This window comes from Branchiostoma floridae, chromosome 18, assembly GCF_000003815.2.
Source record: "Branchiostoma floridae strain S238N-H82 chromosome 18, Bfl_VNyyK, whole genome shotgun sequence".
NCBI classification, from domain to species: domain Eukaryota; kingdom Metazoa; phylum Chordata; class Leptocardii; order Amphioxiformes; family Branchiostomatidae; genus Branchiostoma; species Branchiostoma floridae.
Genome location: NC_049996.1, coordinates 8,947,537 through 8,971,409, shown reverse-complemented (window position 1 = coordinate 8,971,409; position 23,873 = coordinate 8,947,537). Strand labels below are relative to the sequence as shown.

Sequence of the window (23,873 nt, the reverse complement as noted above, 5' to 3'; positions counted from 1 at the left end):
CACACATACTGCAATTTGAATCCACCATCTGTTTGCTTCATAATCATATCCCATAAATACCCCGGATTTTAAATACAACAGAATATAGGTCACCCTGTCATTTAAATGAACTAGCTGTACTAACCATTTCCCGAAGATGATTTCACCAGGTTGGTAGAATATAGTCTAAGGATATAGGAGAATTCTTTCACACAACCAGTTAATACGTTTTGATGTCTCTCAGACACCTTTCTCAGAGCTTCTAACTGGAGTTCTGCTCCTCGCCACTATATGTTGCCAGCGTAAGCTATGTGAGTATAAACTGGTTGTGTAAAGGAATTCTCCTACATCTTAGCTTTAACCATGCAGCAAAAGCCAACATCCCCTGACCACACTCTCCCACACATACACAAGGAGTAACTCTAGCTCACCTTTATCTGTGGATAACCTATATCCATTGTATCTAAAAACAGTATCAAGCCAACAGATGGTGGTTTACAATTGCAGTAGTTTTAAAATACTGCACTTTGATCAGAATACTGCAGTTTGAATCTGTTGGCTTGATATCCCTAAATACCCTGGTTTTAAATGCAACAGATATAGGATACCCTATAAATTAAATTAACTAGCTATAGCGTTAGTGATGTGGTACAAGCTAACATCTCCTGACCTCCTGTTTCTGCATGATGTGAGTGACTGCAGCCTGAACATTGTTGCTGCAGGCCCGCAGTCCCAGCCTGGCCTCTGCACCGCTGAACCCCATGGTCATTAGCTCCGTTAGCTTGGACTCGTCAACTTGCAGCTGTCGTAAAAACGCATCTGCCTGTATAGCATGGGATAAGTAACAAGTTAGTGTGTTCATTTGTTCAGACCCTTGTAGAGCCTTGGCTCTGCACCACTGAACCCCATGGTCATCAGCTCTGTCAGCTTGGACTCGTCCACTTGCAGCTGTCGTAGAAACGCATCTGCCTGTACAGCATGGGATAAGTGACAAACAAGTTAGTTTGTTCGTTTGTTCAGACACTTGTAGAGCCTGGTCTCAGCACCACTGAACCCCATGGTCAGCAGCTCCGTCACCTTGGACTCGTCAACTTGAAGCTGTCGTAGAAAAGCATCTGCCTGTACAGCAAGGGGTAAGATCCAAGATTCAAGAGGGCGTTTATTGGAAAATTGCAGTGTCTTGCACTGAATTACTTCTAATTTACACAAGTTGAAATAATCAGATCTAACAATATTGCACGTATCTCGTAGGGCGTTACAAAAAGATGTATTCAGATTGTCATTTTAGATTAGGTAAATGTTTTTACACGTTTTTAGAACAACAGAATGTATGCTGCTAAATGTATATGATAGTAATGCCTTGTTTATTGTAATTTCCAGTAGCTTTATTGGCTACTTGCAAGACTGTTGTTATTAATAAACTGAACTGAACATGCAATAACCATTTTGCTACCTTGGCCAGCTCTGCCACAGCTTGATTTCTCCGGCCCTGGTGAAAGAACACCACACCTTGCAGAAGGTGCAAGCGGACAAACAGAGCCTTCTCCTGGCCGCTGCTTCCCTGCAGGTAAACAACAACAACAAACAAACCAAGACAACATGAAACACTGTACAACATTTAAACTATGTATCCAACACTGGGAACAAACTCGGATTGCCATAGAAGCTCTATATGAAGTTTCCAAGGAAATTTCTGAGCTAGGTTGAACTTACCTTCAAAGTTTCTAGAGACTGTACAATCTCCACAACTACATTTCTTTTGGACAATCAGAGTGACATCCATCACTCTTCTTGAGCGTCACTAGAAATCCTGCCAATTATGTGGGCTTCAGCAAAAATGCAGCGAATATGGTCAACGCTCAAGTGATTATGAAATTTGGCAAGCTTCGGCCAATCTTCAAATTCAGCTGGCGTTCTCTTGAATTGTGACATTGTGGCTTAAACGTACCTTCACAGTTGTCAGTCTTTCCAGATTGCTGCCGTAACTCTTGTGGAACAGCTCTTCACATTTCTGCAGCCTGGTCTCAGCGTCGGGGAGGGCCGTCACATTCTTCAGGCACAGGTAGCACCACACGATGTCCAGACAAAGGATGGCATAGTTATCTACTGCCTGCAGGATCTCTGATCTACACTGCCTGTATGGATGGAAATTTGATTACCAAATTTGATACAAAAATGTCAAATGATTGTAAAGAAATGCAGATTGAGGGTGCCGTTTACGTGCCAATATTTTCAGTGGTAGATGTAACTTAGTGAAATATGAATTGTGGCAAATATGGCAATGTTGTACCTTTGGGAAAGGCATGACTTTTCACACTTTCCTCAGGCGAAAATGAGTACCTAGCTTCGGTTAGGGTCGTCCCACGGATAGGACATTAAATGACGATACCGTGTTGGAGGTGAGCCACATACACCTCCAACATGTTAAAGATCCACCACACTTTATCTAAAAAAGTAGGGGTTCTTCCCTGGCGTGAGTGGTTCAAAACCTACAATCCCATGGCCACAGCTGGGGCAATTACTGCCATACTGAGGTCACCTGAGTGGCACCAAATGGCAGCTTGCTCCAGACACTTACAATTTAGCCCCGCCTATTGTTATTTCCTCGCAATACAGCCCCTGGCTGCAAAGAGTAGTCAGTCCACCCAATAACAATAACAAAATGGAAATAGTCTCACTGGAATTCTCGATCAGCCTCTAGTAGGAGCAGCAAGGCCTCGCCATGTTGTTTCCTCTTCAGCGCTGCCTTGCCTCTCTCGTTCAGCGCCATGGCAACGGTCAGTGCCCGCTTCTCCTCCCGCGGGATCTGCAGGGCACGCCCGGTCTGGTCCGCTATCTGTAGACCATACTGGTTACCGTCATGCTCCATGTCATCGTCTGTGGAAAGAAGGCCCCAAAATAGTTTCATTAGATTGGTAGAATATAGAATATAGGGGAATTCTTGTACACAAGCAGGATGTACTTACTTTGCTTACGTTTTGGTGTCTATCAGACACCTTCCTCAGAGCTTCTGACCTGGAGTTCTGCTTCTTGCCACCACCTAAATCAGCTACATATAGCAGCGAGAAGCAGCACTCCAGGTCACAAGTACAGCCTGGTTGTGTACAAGAATTTCCGTATATCCTGTGGAAAGCAGGGTTTAACAAGTTTTCTCAAATTCACTTTCATCAAACAAAATTTCATCAAACAAGTGCTCTAGAACCCATTCCTTAATTCGCTCATTAACTGACGTTAGAACCAAACAGTTTGAATGTGCAGGTCTTCAGATTGGTAGCAGAAGCAAACTACTAGTACCCAGGATGGTACCCAGGCTAGTTGTAAACCTTGTCTAGAACAAGACAATTACTACAGTACCTGCAGAGAACGTGTTGGCCAACAGCTCCGCACCTTCCCGCGCTCGCCTGACCTTTGACATCTGCTCCTCCTTTCGTTGGGCCTCGGCCTCACTTTCAGACAGACAGATGACCAGGACCTGAGCATTGTTACCGATGTGCTGAGATGACAGTGGCACATCTATGGCAAATACATGGCTTTAAGTTCGCGGTAGCACCATGCACTGTAGTCTCTTATTGCCATGGAAAAATGTTCGCAGTGGTTTTAAGTTTGCGGAATTTCCGTGGGTAAAAAAGTAAATCTTTCTTACCAACAAGCTTTCATCTGTCCTCTGAACCTTATAAAGTTGATTTTCCCCAAACTGTATGTCACGTGACCTGAACGAAAGCGTGACGTCAGCAGTGGGTCAAAGGTGATTGGCGGTCGGTATCGGCCACCGTCCCATCAACTTGAGAAGGATCAGATGATTGACAGAAAGCTTGTTGATTAGCGCATTTAGTTTGAGTGCGGAGATAGTGTGTAGATATTGTATAATGTCAAAACTAAAAACAGATAAAAATCCATTACAATGTTTATCAGTGTTTGTTTATCTGTTTACATTTTAGCCAAAAAAATAAACACCTGGAGCGGGCCCTCCACAGCGTCTTACTAAGGTCTAACCATGTGGAATATAAATACAATCCACCCAAGAATCCCCATACAGACCCTCGCGTTCAAGTTCAAAGTGAAGGACCAAGCTTTCAGGACAACATTGAGACTCAAAAGTTTCCACAAACATGTTGTCAAGACTAATTGCTTGGACCTACGCACGCTGTCACCACAAGTTCCTCCTTAAAGCTATTTCTGATCTCTAACCGTCTATACGAACGACGTGCTCCGAATGTGATGTTGCCAATGTGCGGCTAACATTACGCAATTATCAGTTGGATAGCTAGCATACAGTCAAACCTGGCAAGGTTCTTAATGCTTGGGTCCCAACAAACTTAGGAGAATTCTTGTACACAACCAGGATGTGCTTACAGTGCTTAAGTTATGGAGTCTCTCAGACACCTTCCTCAGAGCTTCTGACTGGAGTTCTGATTAATGTTCAACCGTATATGTAGTCTATGTAGGTAGGTGGCGCTATCCCAAACGTGGTTAAGTTTGTATCCCCCCCATTCAAGGTTAAATATATGGCATATAACATGCATTGGCATAATACCGGTCATAAGCCTTATACCGGTCGATTAAAAATAGTGGAACTTAAAGAGATCTACACATGCAACAATAGTTATTTCTGAGGTATGCACACTTCAGACATCTAGGTGTCCAATACATAATTTACAAAGCATCGATAACAATGCATTCGAAGACAACAAGGCCAAAAGTTTTCAGGTCATTTTCGGGGCAGGCGAGCTCGTCGTGGGACAAACACACTGTCACGTTCATCGCCACATTTGTAGATAATAATCACATGTGCTCACGGCACAAGACGAGCATGATTCAACAGCAATCTTGAATTTCTTTTGGTGACCTACAACTCGTGTAAAAGTGTGAGGAACCGTTGCATTATCGCCCGGATCTACGGCTGAATGGGTCAAATTGAACGTACGCCGCCATTTCCCGCCATTTTTAATGCTACGGCCAGCAGTAAAGTTTTACGTCATAGCGGTTGTGACGGACCAAAATTAAATGAAAATTCTTGTCAGTATACGCCCATTTTCTCATGACTTTTTGTATGCTCATGCAGATTTTTGTTTTGTGCAACTACTAACAGGAAAGAAAGGAACAACTGTGTTACAGAGGATGTATAAAGGTACATAGCGGCAGTTAATTGTGCCGTGTTTCGTTCGGCCGGTATAGTGCACCCCCTTCCAACCACGCGCCCGTTCTCCGTGCAATTCCGCGGTGTGTTCCAATTACGATATTATGTTTTTAGCAGGACCAGAGAGACAAAATAATTTACACAGAAAAAGTGGCAAAGGTAAGCTGTAACAGCAACATGTAACTGGAGAAAATGATGCGTTGATCATTTGCCAAATTAGCATTGCTTGAGAAATTGCAGTAAACCGACCGGTATTATGCCAATGGATGTTACATCTGCTCAAATTGTAGATGAAAATATTTAATGTATAACACAGTCAATAACGTTTTTTTAGGATAAAAATTGCTGCTCGTACGGATATCATTCATATATATACGTAACGTTACATTCGCTACTAACAAAGCATGGCCTTCTTTGCGAAGCTACAAAAACTATAAAACCTTTACTTGCAAAGCATAAAACTTCTGTAACAGAAGAAAACTATCAGCGAAGAGCATTTAGCAAGAAAAATTGACCAAAGCCAGATTAATACCAAGAGTACTAGCAAGACTACTTTTGTTTTCTTTGTACTTCTAACGTTATATCGTTAATGGTGCGTGGGCGACATTCGCATCGTACAGTGGTACTTGAATCTGACGCTAATGTTACTGCAAATGACACATGACGTAGGAAGCCAGTCTTGCCTTTTGTGATATGCCACCACCTGTCTTGTCAAATGCATTCTAGCATATTTAGGATGTACTAATGGATCTTAAGTACCTCACCTTAAGTACAAACGTCAATTAAGTCAGTTATAAAACAGCTTAATTAATATATAAAGCAAAATTCCTGGAAGACAATTACAAGGGAACCTTGGCATTTGCCAATCCTTAAGGACGTTAGCTACGAAGTATTTTGAACTTGAAACCACCACAAGTTTTCTTGGCTTTTGTAGGAACTAGAAGCTTCAAAACACAAATAAAAAACAAATCTTGCAGCTAGAAACTCTGGTTACAATTGGTCAGGGCGATTTGTGGGCTTTTACTAGTACTTTATCTTTCCAATAACGAAGCAATCAAAAGGTATTTCTATTTCTATATCATGAAAGCTGTAATTTGTAAAATCTAAAGATGTATTCAAATTTGCCTGCGGCAACGAGTCTCTTGACATTTCTTTTACTTAAGTTATAGAGAGAAATGTGCCGAGAATATAAAAGCATTCCATGGCAAAATGGAACTCCTTTAACGTTACAATTGCTTTCGACCAAATATCTTTGCCCAGGGGCTATATTGTGTTTTTGCATGTTGAAAAGGTAAAGTTAAAGGTAGTCCCATGTGCTTTTTGAGGCCATAGGTGCAGTATGTTATGGTATTAGAAGGTGGAGCCCATCCCTCTCCTTCCATTGCCTTTTACCTCCCCAACTTAAGTCAGGTACCCATTTTTACACCTGGGTGGAGTGAGAAAAGCCGTGTAACTGTAAGGTTCCTTTCCCGAGGGTACTTGTTAGTATATTGTAGTTTGTATAGGGAAGAGTGAAATGACCTGTACATGCTTATACAAAATCTATTCCCCTATTTCATACACTTACATGTAGGTTCTGTAGAAAAATTCATATTTCTAATGAAACTAGACAAACCATCGATTATAAAACATATTCTGTTCTTCTATATCCAACATAACTGAAAAGCGAGAAGAAGTTGAACCTATCTAACGTTAGTTTTATCTTGTATCTGTTAAATGTATCTCTTCAACATGTCTTGTTGTGACCTGTACTTAGCCCGGTGTGGCAAAAATGTGCAACAAAGGTCTTCGTTCATTCATCGGTACCTTTGGGACCTCTAGGTCCTAGGCCAAACACCCTAATCGTTACACCAAAACGACGCCAACGCCTTTTCTATCTAAAAACTACAGCCCGTATAACTGTCATGTGCTTATTGATGTGGGCACCGACATGCTTTTAATGAGAACTTCCCCTACACCCCCATTTCCGCCCTCACATATCAGACCTCCCCAATAAAGCTGTCCAATTAGTCTTACACATGTTCTCACAAAACCAGCCAACCAGAAAGAATGGTATTGATTTTTTGTTAGACCAATCACGAGGGAGGATTTGTATGCCTCTTTTAGGCCACAGCAAGTAAAATTTATGGATGACATCCGAGCGATCATTAATTATCGTCTGATTTCAGAAAAAAATCAAGAATTTTTCCCTCTTCGGGGATGGTCAGATAGACCAATATATGCAACATGTTGTGCTGTACTAATTATCATAGTTGTAAAAGTGACGCTAGAGAGGTAGACATGGCTATTGTTGCAGAAGTGAAACTTGAATAGTTGTAAAAGTGCAACCAATATATAAGCCATGACTGTAATCTTAGTGGTACCAGTGTACCACAGTAATATCACCTATACTACACTAGCTCACTTCTTTAATACAGGAAAGAATACTTTGTTAGTGACGCCACGTTTGTCACTTCAAATCTTGTTACGACATTTATGGTGTCTATTTTGAAAATTTAGCCATCTTGTTTTTTTACACATTTTTTTTCGCGCTATCTCATTATTTTTTGGATTCTGCATGATATCAACCACAAAATCTACTTGCTGTAGCCTTACAGCAATAACGAGGGAGGTTGCGCGTGCCTTATTTTTTGTGATGCGTAGCGAACCATTCAAATTCGTTGCTAATCGAAGTCGGAACTCTGTGACACTGTATCTCTGTACATTTCAACGTGGAGCGTTGCAAGTAGATTATTCGTGAAGCGTATAGGCTGGTATCTTGCTCTTATTGGGGTTACCTGAGGATAAATCTATATATGCGATAGACATTCGCTGACATTTGCGAAAATGTTGTGAAAATTTTAAAAAAAATCGCAATTAGTAAAATATACCAAATGGGCGCAAACTAGTTGCGATCATTTCTTTAGTATGAATTTTGATAATTGTGAATTGAATTCGTCTTTAATTCAATGGCGAAATTGTGATTCCCATTGAAGTATCTTGTATCTAACTTTGAGCATGTAATTTGGGGCCAAAAACGAGGGTTTGACATTTTGGCCGCGGCCATTTTGTATGTAGAGGTCACGAATTTTACCCGTGTGTCGCACGTCAGTGTGATCGTAAGGGAATGTTAAAAAGCAAGCAACAAAAGGCCCCTGCACTTCCATAAAAGGTGCTAGGAGGCCCAAAAGCTCTGTCACTTCTTTGTCAACCAAAGACCTATTTAATACTTTAAATTGAAGACCGTACCATCTTCAGATAAAAAAGAAATGGATGATGTTCCGAAAAAACGTTCCGGTACAGTAATATAACTAGCAGCTAGAGGGCACAAATCCAATTATTCGGCGTCTTACTAAGGTCTAACCACGTGGAATATAAATTCAATCCACCCAAGAATCCCCATACAGACCCTCGCGAAGTTCAAAGTGAAGGACCGAGCTTTCAGGACAACATTGAGACTCAAAAGTTTCCACAAACATGTTGTCAAGACTAATTGCTTGGACCTACGCACGCTGTCACCACAAGTTCCTCCTTAAAGCTATTTCTGATCTCTAACCGTCTATACGAACGACGTGCTCCGAATGTGATGTTGCCAATGTGCGGCTAACATTACGCAATTATCAGTTGGATAGCTAGCATACAGTCAAACCTGGCAAGGTTCTTAATGCTTGGGTCCCAACAAACTTAGGAGAATTCTTGTACACAACCAGGATGTGCTTACAGTGCTTAAGTTATGGAGTCTCTCAGACACCTTCCTCAGAGCTTCTGACTGGAGTTCTGATTAATGTCGGTATATGTAGTCTATGTAGGTAGGTGGCGCTATCCCAAACGTGGTTAAGTTTGTATCCCCCCCATTCAAGGTTAAATATATGGCATATACATCTGCTCAAATTGTAGATCAAAATATTTAATGTATAACACAGTCAATAACGTTTTTTTAGGATAAAAATTGCTGCTCGTACGGATGTCATTCATATATATACGTAACGTTACATTCGCTACTAACAAAGCATGGCCTTCTTTGCGAAGCTACAAAACTATAAAACCTTTACTTGCAAAGCATAAAACTTCTGTAACAGAAGAAAACTATCAGCGAAGAGCATTTAGCAAGAGAAACTGACCAAAGCCAGATTAATACCAAGAGTACTAGCAAGACTACTTTTGTTTTCTTTGTAGTTCTAACGTTATATCGTTAATGGTGCGTGGGCGACATTCGCATCGTACAGTGGTACTTGAATCTGACGCTAATGTTACTGCAAATGACACATGACGTAGGAAGCCAGTCTTGCCTTTTGTGATATGCCACCACCTGTCTTGTCAAATGGGACTATTATGCATGTTTTATGTGTTTATTTTTTTTTTGAGTTTCTTTTACCTGGCCATTTTTGTCAAATATCATTGTGGATCATTATCAAAATTAAGTGAAGTGGCCACCGCAAAAACTGCGAACATTAAACTGCCCCGAAAGTTTCTGCATTTAACTGACAGTAGCTTTATACAGACAGTAGGTATCCTTGATCCACTTTTTAGAAAAATCAAACATGTACTTCAATACAGAAACTTTCATGAGAAAAAATGAGAAATAATTTGCATGATAAAAGGGGCCATACCTTACCTATGAATTGATATGCAAAGGAAATGAAGATAGGATATAAAACCTGCTCTTCAACCAGCCTTCCTCAGTGTCCCTGACAGTGGATGCTGTCTGAAATGTCTGACCATTTCCAAAATCATACCCAGTTGCTTCAGTTTTTTGGCATACCATACTATAGATACTTGTTACCCCATCCCCCAACAGTGTAAGACATGCTCACCATCCTTAATAACTCTGCCTACTGCAATGGGTTTCAGATGGTCAGCTGCGAGGCCGCACTTCTCTGACAGTCTGAAACAAAGTTACCGGTACTCCTGATTGGTTGATGAAAATTTAGGACAACCTGAATGTTTACCAAAATAGGCCTAAACACCATTTGACTAGAAAAAATCATGAAGGTTAGACTAGAAGTGATCTGTATTGGAGCTAACTTGAGAAAAGAAATCTTTCATAACTTACAATTTCTTGAAGTCTTTCCCCAACATCTGCAAAGTAGTCTCCACCTCAAAACTGCTGGATTTGAGGTTCCCCTGAAAATAAGACATATGATGCCATTATCTCCATATCTGATACATATTGCATAGTATGACATGTTTATGAAGGCTAGACATCTAGGTTAACAATATTTAAAGACAATTCAATCTCTACAACTGGACAAAAATGGAGATTTACTTCTGGACGTTTTGAGTGACATCCATCACTGTTCTTCAGCGTCACTAGAATGAATGACTATGCTTTATGTAGAAGAACAATATGCTTCTATGCCACTTAGTTTTTTTTTCCTGCCATAAATGCTTACTAGAAATATGGGTACAATTTCTATAACTCTGAGTACTGAATCTCTAAATGCAAAAAATGATTATACATGAGCTTATACCTTTTGATGGGAGCCTGTAAAAGAACAAATTGATAGTAATTCAAATTCCCACCTCTTAATACGATCAGAACCAATGTAAGCTGATATATTTTACCATGAGAGAAAATGAAAGAACTTGAATTTTTCTTGTTGCTGTACCTTTCCAGCCAGTTTGACCTTAAGGGTTGCGACGCCCGAGGTCTGGAATTTGCGCCGGGAAGCCAGCTTCCGCACGGCGTGAAGTCGTAGCTCCTCCATGTTGGATGCAACCACATCTTTGGACAGCCTCAACTCATCTGAATACTTCAGTATCAGATTCTGGACAAGTGAACAGTTACTGTCAGTCATATAGTCATAAGTCCTGAGGTTTGTGTTCATATTAATTTTCAGAAATGCTCAATTTGTTTTCATGTTTAATGTGTTTGAAGAAAAACATCAGATTTAACAACAGTTAAGAGCTTATTATGATTCATTTGAACATTCATTGCTTAAGAGTAAGAGAAGAAATTTGTACCTCTCCCAGTTTGACTGCAAATTCATGTAGCCTGGAGTCAAGCCTTGTTAGTATTATTCCGCTTCAAATAGTGAAAGGGGAATAAACAAAGCTGGACTCCAGGCCAGAAAAGGAACTCGTTCTAAAAACATGTTGCAAGAATCTAAAAGTCTCATACTGCATTTGCAATGTCTCCAAAGTTGTATTTGCAAGAACATAATAATAAAAGTCAGCAGGGAGAAAGTTTAAAAACAGCAAACAGGGTAACATTGAAGCCTCAAGGTGAAAAATAACAAGTCTGGAGAGAGGTGGTTAAAGAAGCAGACTTAAGTCTCTGTCTCACACACATACCTCAGGTATCTGGTCAGCTGTCCCATCCTCTCTGCTGTAGGGAGACTCCCATAGTTTGACTTTATCCCTGTTCAGCACCTCCCGCAGCTGTCTCTGCACCTCTTCTGTGTGGATGCTGCTCATCTTCTCACTACGTAAAAATATTCTGAACTTGCAATATTGCATGTTGGAAATACCTGTCCTATAGTAAAAATACTGAGGAATTAGACACCCTACTCTTAGACAGAATGACATATGGACGTCTGTCTTTTTCTTTTTCTTGTTTTTGCCGGTAACTTTCCCTGGTAGCTTCACTACATGTAATCAAACTTTGCCGATTCAAGCTTGCGATCCTTGTCGCGATTGTTGCCTAGTTGTATTTTGCATGTAAATTTTTCAAATTGCCAACTTGCAATTTTGCATGTAGCAACAAAAAAGTATTTCGATCCCTGCTACAGAACATTTCAATAGACCAAGCAAAGTTAACGTTCTAGCCAGCTTGAACTTTTTTTCTGCCCCCTGGATTTTAAATGGAATCCTGTCAAAGGCGTGATGATCCTAGGGGATCTGGGAGCATGATCCCCGAGAAAATGTTCAAATCTAGACCCATTGAAACACTTATTTTTATGATATTGAGAGGCAAATTTTGCTGGTAGACTTGGCTTGGTTCAATCAATATCTTTTCATGCTGATTTTTTTGTCTGTCATAGAGGACGGGATGGGCAAAATGTTTTTCCGTCCCCAGCAGCAAAATTCCGTCAAAGGACAGAACAATGGATGCTGGCTAGAACCTTGAGCCAGAGTGTACATAAAGAAGGCATCTAACATTCCCCTAGCAAAATATCAGTACTGGACTACGACTGGAAGTAACTAAACAGTTACTAACAGTTGCATTTCAGAAACATTTCAGCAGATATTAGAAGAGAATGTAATTCGCTATATCTGAAGACCGTGGATTGATGAATTCCACAGCTGTGATATTCATCACTTAGATGATGAATTCCACAGCTGTGATATTCATCAGATGATGAATTCCACAGCTGTGGAATTCATAAATAGTGCTGTGAGATTCATCGATCTACTGATGAATCCAACGCCACTTCCGGCCCTAATACTGGCGATCGGCCGTGAGATTCATCGATCTACTGATGAGTCCAACGCCACTTCCGGCCCTAATACTGGCGATCGGCCGTGAGATTCATCGATCTACTGATGAATCCAACGCCACTTCCGTCCCTAATACTGGCGATCGGCCGTGAGATTCATCGATCTACGGATGAATCCAACGCCACTTCCATCCCTAATACTGGCGATCGGCCGTGGGATTCATCGATCTACGGATGAATCCAACGCCACTTCCGTCCCTTATACTGGCGATCGGCCGTGGGATTCATCGATCTACTGATGAACCCAACGCCACTTCCGTCCCTTATACTGGCGATCGGCCGTGAGATTCATCGATCTACTGATGACTCCAACGCCACTTCCGGCCCTAATACTGGCGATCGGCCGTGAGATTCATCGATCTACTGATGAAACCAACGCAACTTCCGTCCCTTATACTGGCGATCGGCCGTGAGATTCATCGATCTACTGATGAAACCAACGCAACTTCCGTCCCTAATATACTGGCGATCGGCCGTGGGATTCATCGATACAGTCTTGGATTTTACTACTTAGCTAGGTTAATGATCTCTATGTCATCAATTTTTTTTAATTTTTAGCCTCTCCACAGGGATGGATTTAACAGAGGCTTGATGAATTGCATGGCCGGAATCATTTCTAAAATTTAAAACTTACATACACATATATAAAAATCATTCAAATCTTTAATACCACCCGCTACCGCAATGACTGATGGGATAGCTTGGGTGCCATTTTGTTCCTTTGTTTTCAGTCACATGCTGAAGATTTTTGTTCACAAACGAAATTCCCTCTTAATATGCAGACATATGTAACTCAAAAGTAGCGAACAATATGGTAAATTAGGAATTCAATATGTGTAGCAGATTATAGCCCTGTTTTGAAATATCGATGGTAGACTAAGGAGTTTTATCATCGAAAAGATATAGCGACGCCATTCTTGTCGTTATATGCTATTAAAATTTTGGGCACTAGTATACCTTGCGATCAAAATGCGTAAATAAACTAACGATATGCTTATGGCTGCCCATTTAGTCCCGGGGTCTCCTGATCACTACAGTGTCCCACGCAGCAAAGAAGCCACACGTATGTTGATATTATTCAGTGGGCCGTGAGGTTTTTCTAGCAAGGAGCTTTTATATTAAAGCTTTTAAAGTTTTATAAAAGCTCATTGGATTCAACTCTCCCTTCTATTGCTAAAATAAACTCTCACAATAATTCAACGATTGAGATCGTTACACTGTCTGAAGTCTTTCTTGTCAGAAATTAGGCCTAGACAGGTAGGTGAGAATTCTCAAGTTTCCCTTCAATGACAAGACGAACTTTCCCAGCCAGAAAAGGCCAAGCTTGTTTTTCAATCAGTCACAAACAATACTAAACCAACAGACTGTATGCAAGAAAATTTCACTGCTTCCCAATGTTGTGCTTTGTGGCTTGGGTGGTAAGGGAATATGACTTGTTTTGACCAATGCTCCTTTGTTTTTCAATCAATCACAAACAATACTAAACCAACAGACTACTGTTTAATTGATGCTCTATCTCAACTAACTATTCACCTTATGTAAAACAAGCTAAAGCCCCAACAAACCCATTACCAACTAAGTACATTTGGGATGATAACTCCAAACTCAAATTTACAGAGGCATTACAGGATCCTTCGATATAAAAAAAATCTTACAAAACTTTACTGCTATGTCATTTTGTGACGTAGACAATGCAGTAAAAGAATTTTCTGATATAATCACACATGTGATATAATCAACCGGTGCAATGGCCTAGTGGTTAGAGTGTTCGCCTTGCATTCGGTAGGTCGTGAGTTCGATCCCCGGCCGAGTCATACCAAAGACTTTAAAAATGGTACATGCTGATTTCTCTGCCACCCATGTCCAGTATCAGGGTGAAATGCACGAAGTTGTCCTAAGTTAAGTTAGATGTCTGAAGTTGTCCAAAGTTGTACGAACTTGTCCGAAGTTATGACGTCATCTAAACTTTGGACAGTCAGCCGGGTGGTGTACGGAGTTGTACGAACTTGTCCGAAGTTATGACGTCACGCTAACCATGACGTCATCTAAACTTTGGACAGTCAGCCGGGTGGTGTACGGAGTTGTACGAACTTGTCCGAAGTTATGACGTCACGCTAACCATGACGTCATCTAAACTTTGGACAGTCAGCCGGGTGTACTGATCAGGTCGCGTATTCCTAGGAAGATGTCGCCTAGCTTGACTTTGGCGATATATATACTCCACTACGCGTCTACAAGTTTTCTGTGTTACGTTCAAATGTCTCAACTGTCATTTCTAGAACCTTTCTTCTAATGTTCTCATCTTCTTAGACGTCACAATCTGACGTTTACGTCACTAACTCAGGTGTTTTCGTAATTCGAAACCGGAATGCGTTCTTCGAACGGTGTCGTTTTTCAGTCTAACAGTTTGAAACCGTGTGGCGATGAAGTCGCCACGGCTACTTTTTAGTCCGTGTCTTTGACGAAATAGACTTTTTTAACGGGGGATTTACGGACAATATTATATCATATCATGTCGTGCAGTAAATCTTTGAAGGCTACAGATCTCCATTCGTCCTGGAAAGTCGAGTTTGACTGGAAGGATTTTCCGGAAGAACTTGTTCAGGTGGGTTAGTCGTATTAATCGCACCTTGATATGTTTTGAGTTCTGACTTTTGATTCATAAATCTTCTATTCTTTAGAAGTTACATCTAACAAAACAACATATTTTTTATCAGAATGCAGATTACTTATCTTTATTAAGATTTGTCTTATTCTTCACAGGGATGTTGTGCTGTTGCATCTGTTTTGTGCGTGCCAACGGTGGCTGTTTTATATAGCCTTATCACGGTCGCGGCTTTTGCTGTAAGCCATGCACAAGTCTCTCCACCTGACACCAAATGGAGGGAAAATGTTCTTCTGTGGACAGCCATCTGTCTGCCAACAGGTAGATTTACTTCTAAACACCTTTTTTATTGTTTCAAATCAAACGTTTGATTCAATGTAGATATAACGTTATATGTTCAAAATTTACAACCGTCATTTCTAGAACCATACCTTGTCGAACATTCTTTTGCTTAACGTCACCAACAGACATTTACGTCATTTGCTCAGGTGTTTTTTTTTTAATTCGAACCTGGAATGCGTTCGTAGAATGGTGTCGTTTTTCAATCTCTGTATTGCGCCACGGCTGCTTTTATTTCATTTGTTCTATTCTTTTTAAACATCTATTAGCGGGGATCAAAATGACATTTACCTGTTGTCTTGGCAGGCGCTGGGAAATCTACTATCTGTAAATGGATTCAAGAACTTGTGACTGATGTTTACACGAAGTTGCGGAAAGACCATACGGACAGTGGTAGTCCGTCTGCTGGGTTTACTTATGTACTAAATGGTGGAAGTACTTCAATTAATTGTTAAATTACAAGGAATAACATAACAACTACTACTTCTTATGATACAAAGTAGTGAAAGATGACTGCAATACATGTAGTTTATAAATAGATAGGGGAGATGTTTTCAGGTACTTGTATTTAGAAGTGACGTAAAAAAAGGGAAATATAATATTAAGAGTGAGCTTAAATTATTTTGTGTGCATTGTTAAAACAAACGTTAAGAGCAGAAATAAAAGACAAAAAAAAGTGAAATAAATGAAATTTTTTACAATGCATGAACATTGATTTTGTGCTAATTAATGTGCATCTATATTTTATTTGTTTATATGCGTGAGTGGTGTGTATCTTATTTACACATATATAAGTTTTTACTATGTATTAATTAACTTTGGACAAATTCGTACACATGCCGCCCTACCCTGCCCACTGTCCAGAGTTAGATGACGTCACGTAACTTTGCACAACTTAGGACAACTTCGCACACTTGTTGACCTACCCTGCCCACTGTCCAAAGTTAGATGACGTCACGTAACTTTGCACAACTTAGGACAACTTCGCACACTTGTTGACCTACCCTGCCCACTGTCCAAAGTTAGATGACGTCACGTAACTTTGCACAACTTAGGACAACTTCGCACACTTGTTGACCTACCCTGCCCACTGTCCAAAGTTAGATGACGTCACGTAACTTTGCACAACTTAGGACAACTTCGCACACTTGTTGACCTACCCTGCCCACTGTCCGAAGTTAGATGACGTCACGTAACTTTGTACAACTTAGGACAAATTCGCACACATGCCGCCCTACCCTGCCTACTGTACGAAGTTAGATGACGTCACGTAACTTTGCACAACTTCGGACAAGTTCGTACACTTGACACCCTACCCTGCCTACTGTACGAAGTTAGATTACGTCATCCAATAAATGTTTTGACGTCATCTGTGACTCCCGATATAGCATCAAAGCCAGTGGGAAACGGTTGTAACTTAGTACAACTTCGTACAACTTCTTACACCCTAACTTCGTGCACTTCACCCTGATACTGGACATAGCTCTTCTCTGCTTGAGGAATGAGGAAGAGTATGGAAGTTAAACACACATCACTACCAGCAGACCAGCCCCCTGCTGTAGTGGCTTTCACATGTGTGGCCCAAGGGCTACAGAAATGGAGATGGGCGCCACCCCTACGCATCTGTTACTGATGTACGGGCAACTTTAACTTTAACTTTTAAATCACACATGTAGCTGATAAATGTCTGCGTAAAATTACCCACAACAATAACAAGAAAAGAAAGAAGAAAAGTAAACCATGGTTCAACCATTCATGTGCATCTCTTAAACACAAAATAAAACAATTTGCCACTCCGTTTTCAGTGCTTGTGGAAACTTGATGTTCGCCACGTATACTTCTGCAATCCGAAATTGTACAAGAAGAAAATCAAGACAGAGAAAAGACTCTTCAAAGAAATACAATTAAACAATCTCAGAAAACTTAGTAAGGAAAATCCACAAAAATATAATCTTGGAGGGAAATCAAATCACTGTAACAGGAAGATAATGTTCAACAGAAGGATGATAATGCCATTAACCCAGAAGAATGTTTGACTCATTTCAAAACTTTAAACAATTTTGTTGATAATAAGGAGCCAAATAAAGACTTTATTCAACATGCTGCTCAAGAATGGCCTGAAAAATTTAACATATCAACAGATAACATGGACTTTTTGCGGTGTTTTTTATTTCACTGTAGCAACATGCACTATAGTCTCTTACTGTTATGGAAAAATGTTCGCGGCGGTTTTAAATTCGCAGTGAAGTGGCCGCCGTGAAAACCGCGAAGTTCATTTAATCCACCGAGAACGTTTCTGCATTTACAGTACAGCATATTTCAGCCATCTCCCTCCCCATGCAACAATAGACTATTCCAAAATCACCCATGTGCAAAAATGGAACACTTTTCTTTAAAAGTCACTTCTACTAATGACACTTTAGCCCGAAATTCCCAGTGCAAGAATTTACTCTTCCAGTGCACCCCATGTCACATGCTGAACAAAAATCTTCAGCATGTGACTGAAAACAAAGGAACAAAATGGAACACAAGCTATCCCATCAGTCATTGCGGTAGCGGGTGGTATTAAAGATTTGAGTGATTTTTTTCTTTCTACGCTGCGTTCGACTTCATCACAACATATTGATAAAGTCCACAGTCAATTGTCAGTATTAGCGACGGAATGCCCGTGGATATTATCACTACATATTGATGACTGTAAGTGCAGGGTATTTTGTGTATATTGTGCAACTTTTGTTATTGGTCACGCCACAGGAGCAGTGCAACTCTATTGCTAATTAGTATTGTGTGCAATTCTAGCATTTGTCAGCTCCATTTGTACAGGAATGTGTCCACAGGAATGCTAGTTCACGCCACGGTAATGTTTGGAATGTTATTACCTAGGAAAAGCTATCCTGCCATTAATTACTTGGTAATAGGTGGGTCCTGCAGGCCCTCAGGAGTATTATTTTGCAAATAAACAATCAATATTATTCTAGGAAACAGCGACCTTGTTACATGTGTCAGCCAAGTGTTTTTTTTGCGGGAGTCAATGTAAATAGTGTGTTATACATGTAATCAAACAGGAAAAAAAAACATGCAGATAAAGATTTATATCAATACTGTACTGGACAGCTCACAACATGGTTAGCAATTCATTTGAATTACAAGAAGTTGAAATGTTTATGCCTCAAAGCGCAAAACTCCAAAATCAGCAAAAAAAAAATATTCCTTGCAGAAATTTCCAGATGATCATTGGTTTGATGATTGATTGTAACTTTATTCAAATGTGTGCTAATATGAATATGTGACCAATAAATGCAAAGTTCTCAGTACACTTTTTTTCTTGCTCATTGCTGTCGATAAGTGCTAGAATTTGTGAGTCCCACAACAAAGAATAGTACAAAAAATATTACAAAGCTCTCTGTAGAAGCATCCGCACTGCCATAGACAGTAGATTTTATCATTACATACTGTAATTCTTGAAATTCTCGCGTCTGGAAATTATAGCGTTTTGGGGAAAATGGAGTAACTCGCGTCACTTAATTTTAGCGTTGTGAAGGAGCCGCTAAATTTTCAGTCGGATATGTGAAAAAATAGGATGAATATCACCAAAACCCTCGATAGTTTACATGCCTAAAGTCCGAAAAATACATGACTAGAAATAACATACACGCCGGCGGTGCGTGTGGTTCTGAATAATAAACAACTTGCGTACCGACGCGGTGATTTCAAAACGCGCTTGACGGCCGCCGACTCTGGCCGGCCGGCGGCCCGCTAAATTTTGACGGACATAGCCGACCTAACGATGACAACAGCCCACTTGATACTGCTGTCGTGAATAAGGAAGCCGAGAAAGCCATACAGGCGGCGAACAGCGAGAAAAAACGTAGCGGGAACCACCACCATACTCCGGAAGCAGGACCAAGATTGCGAAATTTGGTAGCGAAAACTTGTGAGGAACGTCAGCGAATCTCGAATCAGCCACGCATTCGATCAAAAAGACGTTTCTGGAAGAAGTCGCCCGCCATGGAACGAACAAGATCGCAAACTTTTCACACAAAAAACATCGCCAGACTTGAAGGTTGCCGACCTCGATGCGGCGCCGCAGAAATAATTTTGTGAGAACCATGCGGCACAGGGTCGGCGCCATTTTGAAAGTTGATTGTTGTTGTTTGTACGCTTGGGTGGCGGCGGATTCTTGTAATGAGGGTTTGATTCCGAATTGTTCGTAGCTCACAAAAAACACGCCTTACATATTGCGCTTTGACGCTATGAATTTGACTGTATTTCTGCCTAGAAATTCGTAGATTTACACAAAATATTCCGTAGTGGCTTTGTATTTTTTTCTGCGACGCCATTTTTGCTGTTGTTGTCTGCACGCTAAGATGACGCGGACATTTTCTAAGTCTTGTGTAACATCGTAGCACAACGTGAACTTCGTAACTGTTTTGTATATTTTATGGACAAACTTCTAAATCGTAGCGTAGAATAATATTGATAAATACGATTGTGTAAATATGCAGCTCAGCTCGTAACGAATTTGTGTTGTTTGCGTCAGCATGCTTTCACTGCATTTTGTAAAAGAAATGACGACAAACTTTCCATTTAAATATATGTTTTATTTCTTGAAGAACGACGAACTTCTTGTTCCTGTGTGAATTACTAGTGTAATGTGTGCACGTTTTTGTAAAGGATAAGAGTTAGATCGTGACCGTATATAACAAAACCAGAAATCGGTGCCGCGACATTAGAGGGAGGGGGTGGTGGTGAATTCGCGTAATGAAAAAGTCGCGTAATGAAAATTTAGCGCTCGACTAGTGGGCGCTAAAAACGCTAAAATTAAGTTACCGCAATAAAATCAAGAATTACAGTAGATGAATCCGACGACCAAAGGCTTTATAGTATTAGTGACAGAATGGACGTTGGATTCATCAGTAGATCGATGAATCCCACGGCCGATCGGCAGTATTAGGGACGGAAGTGGCGTTGGATTCATCAGTAGATCGATGAATCCCACGGCCGATCGCCAGTGGGACGGAAGTGCCGTTGGGTTCATCAGTAGATCGATGAATCCCACGGCCGATCGCCAGTGTTAGGGATGGAAGTGGCGTTGGATTCATCAGTAGATCGATGAATCCCACGGCCGATCGCCAGTATTAGGGCCGGAAGTGGCGTTGGATTCATCAGTAGATCGATGAATCCCACGGCCGATCGCCAGTATAAGGGACGGAAGTGGCGTTGGGTTCATCAGTAGATCGATGAATCCCACGGCCGATCGCCAGTATTAGGGCCGGAAGTGGCGTTGGATTCATCAGTAGATCGATGAATCTCACTGCCGATCGCCAGTATAAGGGACGGAAGTGGCGTTGGATTCATCAGTAGATCGATGAATCTCACTGCCGATCGCCAGTATTAGGGCCGGAAGTGGCGTTGGATTCATCAGTAGATCGATGAATCTCACGGCCGATCGCCAGTATAAGGGACGGAAGTGGCGTTGGATTCATCAGTAGATCGATGAATCTCACTGCCGATCGCCAGTATATTAGGGACGGAAGTGGCGTTGGTTTCATCAGTAGATCGATGAATCTCACGGCCGATCGCCAGTATAAGGGACGGAAGTGGCGTTGGATTCATCAGTAGATCGATGAATCTCACAGCACTATTGATTAATTCCATAGCTGTGGAATTCATCATCTGAGTGATGAATATCACAGCTGTGGAATTCATCATTTTCACAGCTGTGGAATTCATCATCTAAGTGATGAATATCACAGCTGTGGAATTCATCAATCGACGGTCTTCGGATATACCTGTGTCTTCTCGGTACCAAACTTTCACGGTCTGAGAAGATTTAACTTGTTCTCGGAACTAAATGTTCACTGTGGCGGCAGGTGGGCATTAGAAAAGTCTCGTGTATTATTTGTTATCACTATATATAATATCAGTAATGATAAGTTCACGTTACAGTCATCACTGTGAAAACTATGAACATAAAAGTACATTTAAAAAACCAGGAATTACAGTAATAATACTGTAACCAGTATATCTCTGATGGTTCCTTTGTCATTTTTCTTGAGCAAGAGATAAAGCACTATGTAATGCTAAAATGCGTAATGCTGTAGTTTCTCCAGGCTACATTACTTATAATGTAATGATTGATGCATAATGAATGCTAAACATACACAAACACGTATTAATTTCCACAGAAGAATTCAGAGACAAACATATGCCAAAAGTTAAGATTTTTTCATAATCATTCAGAATACATTCCATGTTTTCAAAACTGGTGCAATCTTGAACATAATTGCTATGTATCATTTTGATTTTAGATACAATGTATAAATAAAAGGCCATTTTGAAATTGACTTTAGCCTTCTACAACATTAGTATGTGGTTTCCAATATTTATTTCAATTTATGGCATACATTTGCTTATTTGCTACTGCTTTGTGCGATTTACACTAGCATGGTCGAAAATTTTCATTTTTGGAAACAGACAAACATTGCTGAACATTGATGCGGCTGCTAATGTCATCCATATAATCGATATCAACATGAGCTGAACTACATCTAAAAACAATGTTCTAGCATCAACAGATTTTTGAGTACATGATACAAACAGATAAAAACAATGTTGTGAGATGGTTCAACCTTTACATTGCTAAAACAGTGCTACACTGTAAAACTTGTGGATCTGCTGCTAATTAGTGATTCTGAACAAGTTCACTGGTAAAAGTAAAAGTGTTGAGCTCTGTTTGAAAATAATTATATAATACACACATTAGAGCTCTTCTCAGCTATGTATATCAAATCCCACTATAATCATTTCTAAGAAGTCTGAATTTTAGAAATGGAAGACAAGTCAACTTGCATCTCCAACAAGTTTGAGAAAAATCTGTATTTGAATTTTGATATTTGAGTCTGCAAAATGATACAGTCACATTTGTAAGTGCTGGGAAGAACTATCAGCCATGAGTGTAGTTGATATTATTAGTGGGGTAACTATACACCATGGTAGGCTGTGGCTCTCCTGATCCTTGTACAAAGCACTGTGGGTGTATTAACGGAGATGTAAACACCTGTGCAGCCAAGAACTGTGGGTCGAGGGGAAGGGGCACCTCCTGAAAATACCAGTGTTGTAGTGCCTGCACCGCTGTAACTCGTCTTGCAGGACTGTACGTCAGGAACCAGTTTAGGAGATGCAAACCGAGCTCCGTCAGTGTCCATCCCAACCGCCGCCGTAGCCTGTTGTACGGAAAATCTGGCAGGATGCACGTTTTTAGAAAGGGAAGTCTGGAGTACCCGGGCCATATTTTCTCGCTTGGGGTGCCGAGATCACAGAATATCTGGTGAAGTTGGTCAATCTCAGATTCTCCGTCCCAAAATGGGTTGCCAGTCAGGAGCTCGGCAAAAACACATCCAACGGACCAGAGATCGACTGGCGTGGAGTATGTCTTACTCCCCAGGAGAAGCTCAGGTGCTCTGTACCACAGGGTCACAACTACGGGGGACAGGTGTTTGTCTCCCTTACTAAACGTCCTTGCCAAGCCAAAGTCTGTGACCTTGAGAATTCCATGCAGATTGAGGAGCAGGTTTTCCGTCTTGATGTCCCTGTGCAAGATGTCCTTGTCATGGAGATACTGGACCGCGTACAGGAGCTGCACCAACAGACCTTTTGTTTCGCTGACAGAAAACGGCCGCTGCAAGTTGTACATCAGTTGCTTCAGGTCTGTTTCCGCATACTCCATCACCAGGTAGGCTTTGTCTATGTTGTTACCATACACCACCTCTCGTAAGGAGATGACGTTGATGTGTCTGGCCTTTGACATGATGTTGACCTCTCGTAGACCTGTACCGGAGACACCATGTGGCTGGTTTTCACTCTTTAGCATTTTGATGGCAACCACATCCCCAGTTGTCTTGTGCATGGCTTTGTACACCACGCCATACGTTCCCTCGTTGATCAAGTTTAGGAATGCATAGTTGTATACCGTGGAAGCTGGCTGGCATGGAGGAGGGTTTGTGACAAGTCCTTGCTGGCTTGCTTCTTTGTAAGTAGAAGAGTTGACCAAAGGGACAGCAGAGTAGTTGTCTTCCTTATGTAATACATTTTCCACTTGACTCCCATCAGCCAATAACGAATCGCTGTTCTCTGTCAAGCATTGCAGTTGTACAGGAATATTAACATTGTTGTTTACAGTAGAGAAAGATTCACCTGGTGTAGACTGATGCATCCCACTGTCTCTTGTCCTGCATACAAAAGCTGGTTGTATGACTGGTATTGGGTGGCAATTTGAAATGATCTGATTGTTGTCATCCTCCTGAGTCTCCATTTCTGCACTGTCTTGGCAGATTTCTTGATTGGGATGGGACAGAACAGTCTGTACACATCCATCCGTTAAACATCTTCTTGT

At 40.9% G+C, this 23,873-nt stretch overlaps 1 protein-coding gene and 1 long non-coding RNA gene across 2 annotated transcripts in view; one reads left to right on the top strand and one right to left on the bottom strand.

The window, feature by feature from the left end:
• Positions 1-23,873, bottom strand: part of LOC118406065 (NEDD8 ultimate buster 1-like) — a 27,432-nt gene extending 3,559 nt beyond the window's left edge. The window contains exons 1-10 of the mRNA XM_035805923.1: positions 23,675-23,873; positions 11,390-11,519; positions 10,705-10,863; positions 10,149-10,219; positions 9,910-9,980; positions 3,334-3,492; positions 2,658-2,856; positions 1,928-2,114; positions 1,433-1,540; positions 650-802 (exon numbers count right to left, since the gene is read on the bottom strand). Coding sequence (XP_035661816.1) covers positions 650-802; positions 1,433-1,540; positions 1,928-2,114; positions 2,658-2,856; positions 3,334-3,492; positions 9,910-9,980; positions 10,149-10,219; positions 10,705-10,863; positions 11,390-11,519; positions 23,675-23,715 — 1,278 coding nt within the window. The 5' untranslated portion in view covers positions 23,716-23,873. The remainder of the gene's footprint in view (positions 1-649; positions 803-1,432; positions 1,541-1,927; positions 2,115-2,657; positions 2,857-3,333; positions 3,493-9,909; positions 9,981-10,148; positions 10,220-10,704; positions 10,864-11,389; positions 11,520-23,674) is intronic.
• On the top strand, positions 14,601-16,080 carry LOC118405700. Its single transcript, XR_004829930.1, has 3 exons — positions 14,601-15,139; positions 15,298-15,460; positions 15,785-16,080. It is a non-coding gene; the product is annotated as an uncharacterized LOC118405700 (long non-coding RNA).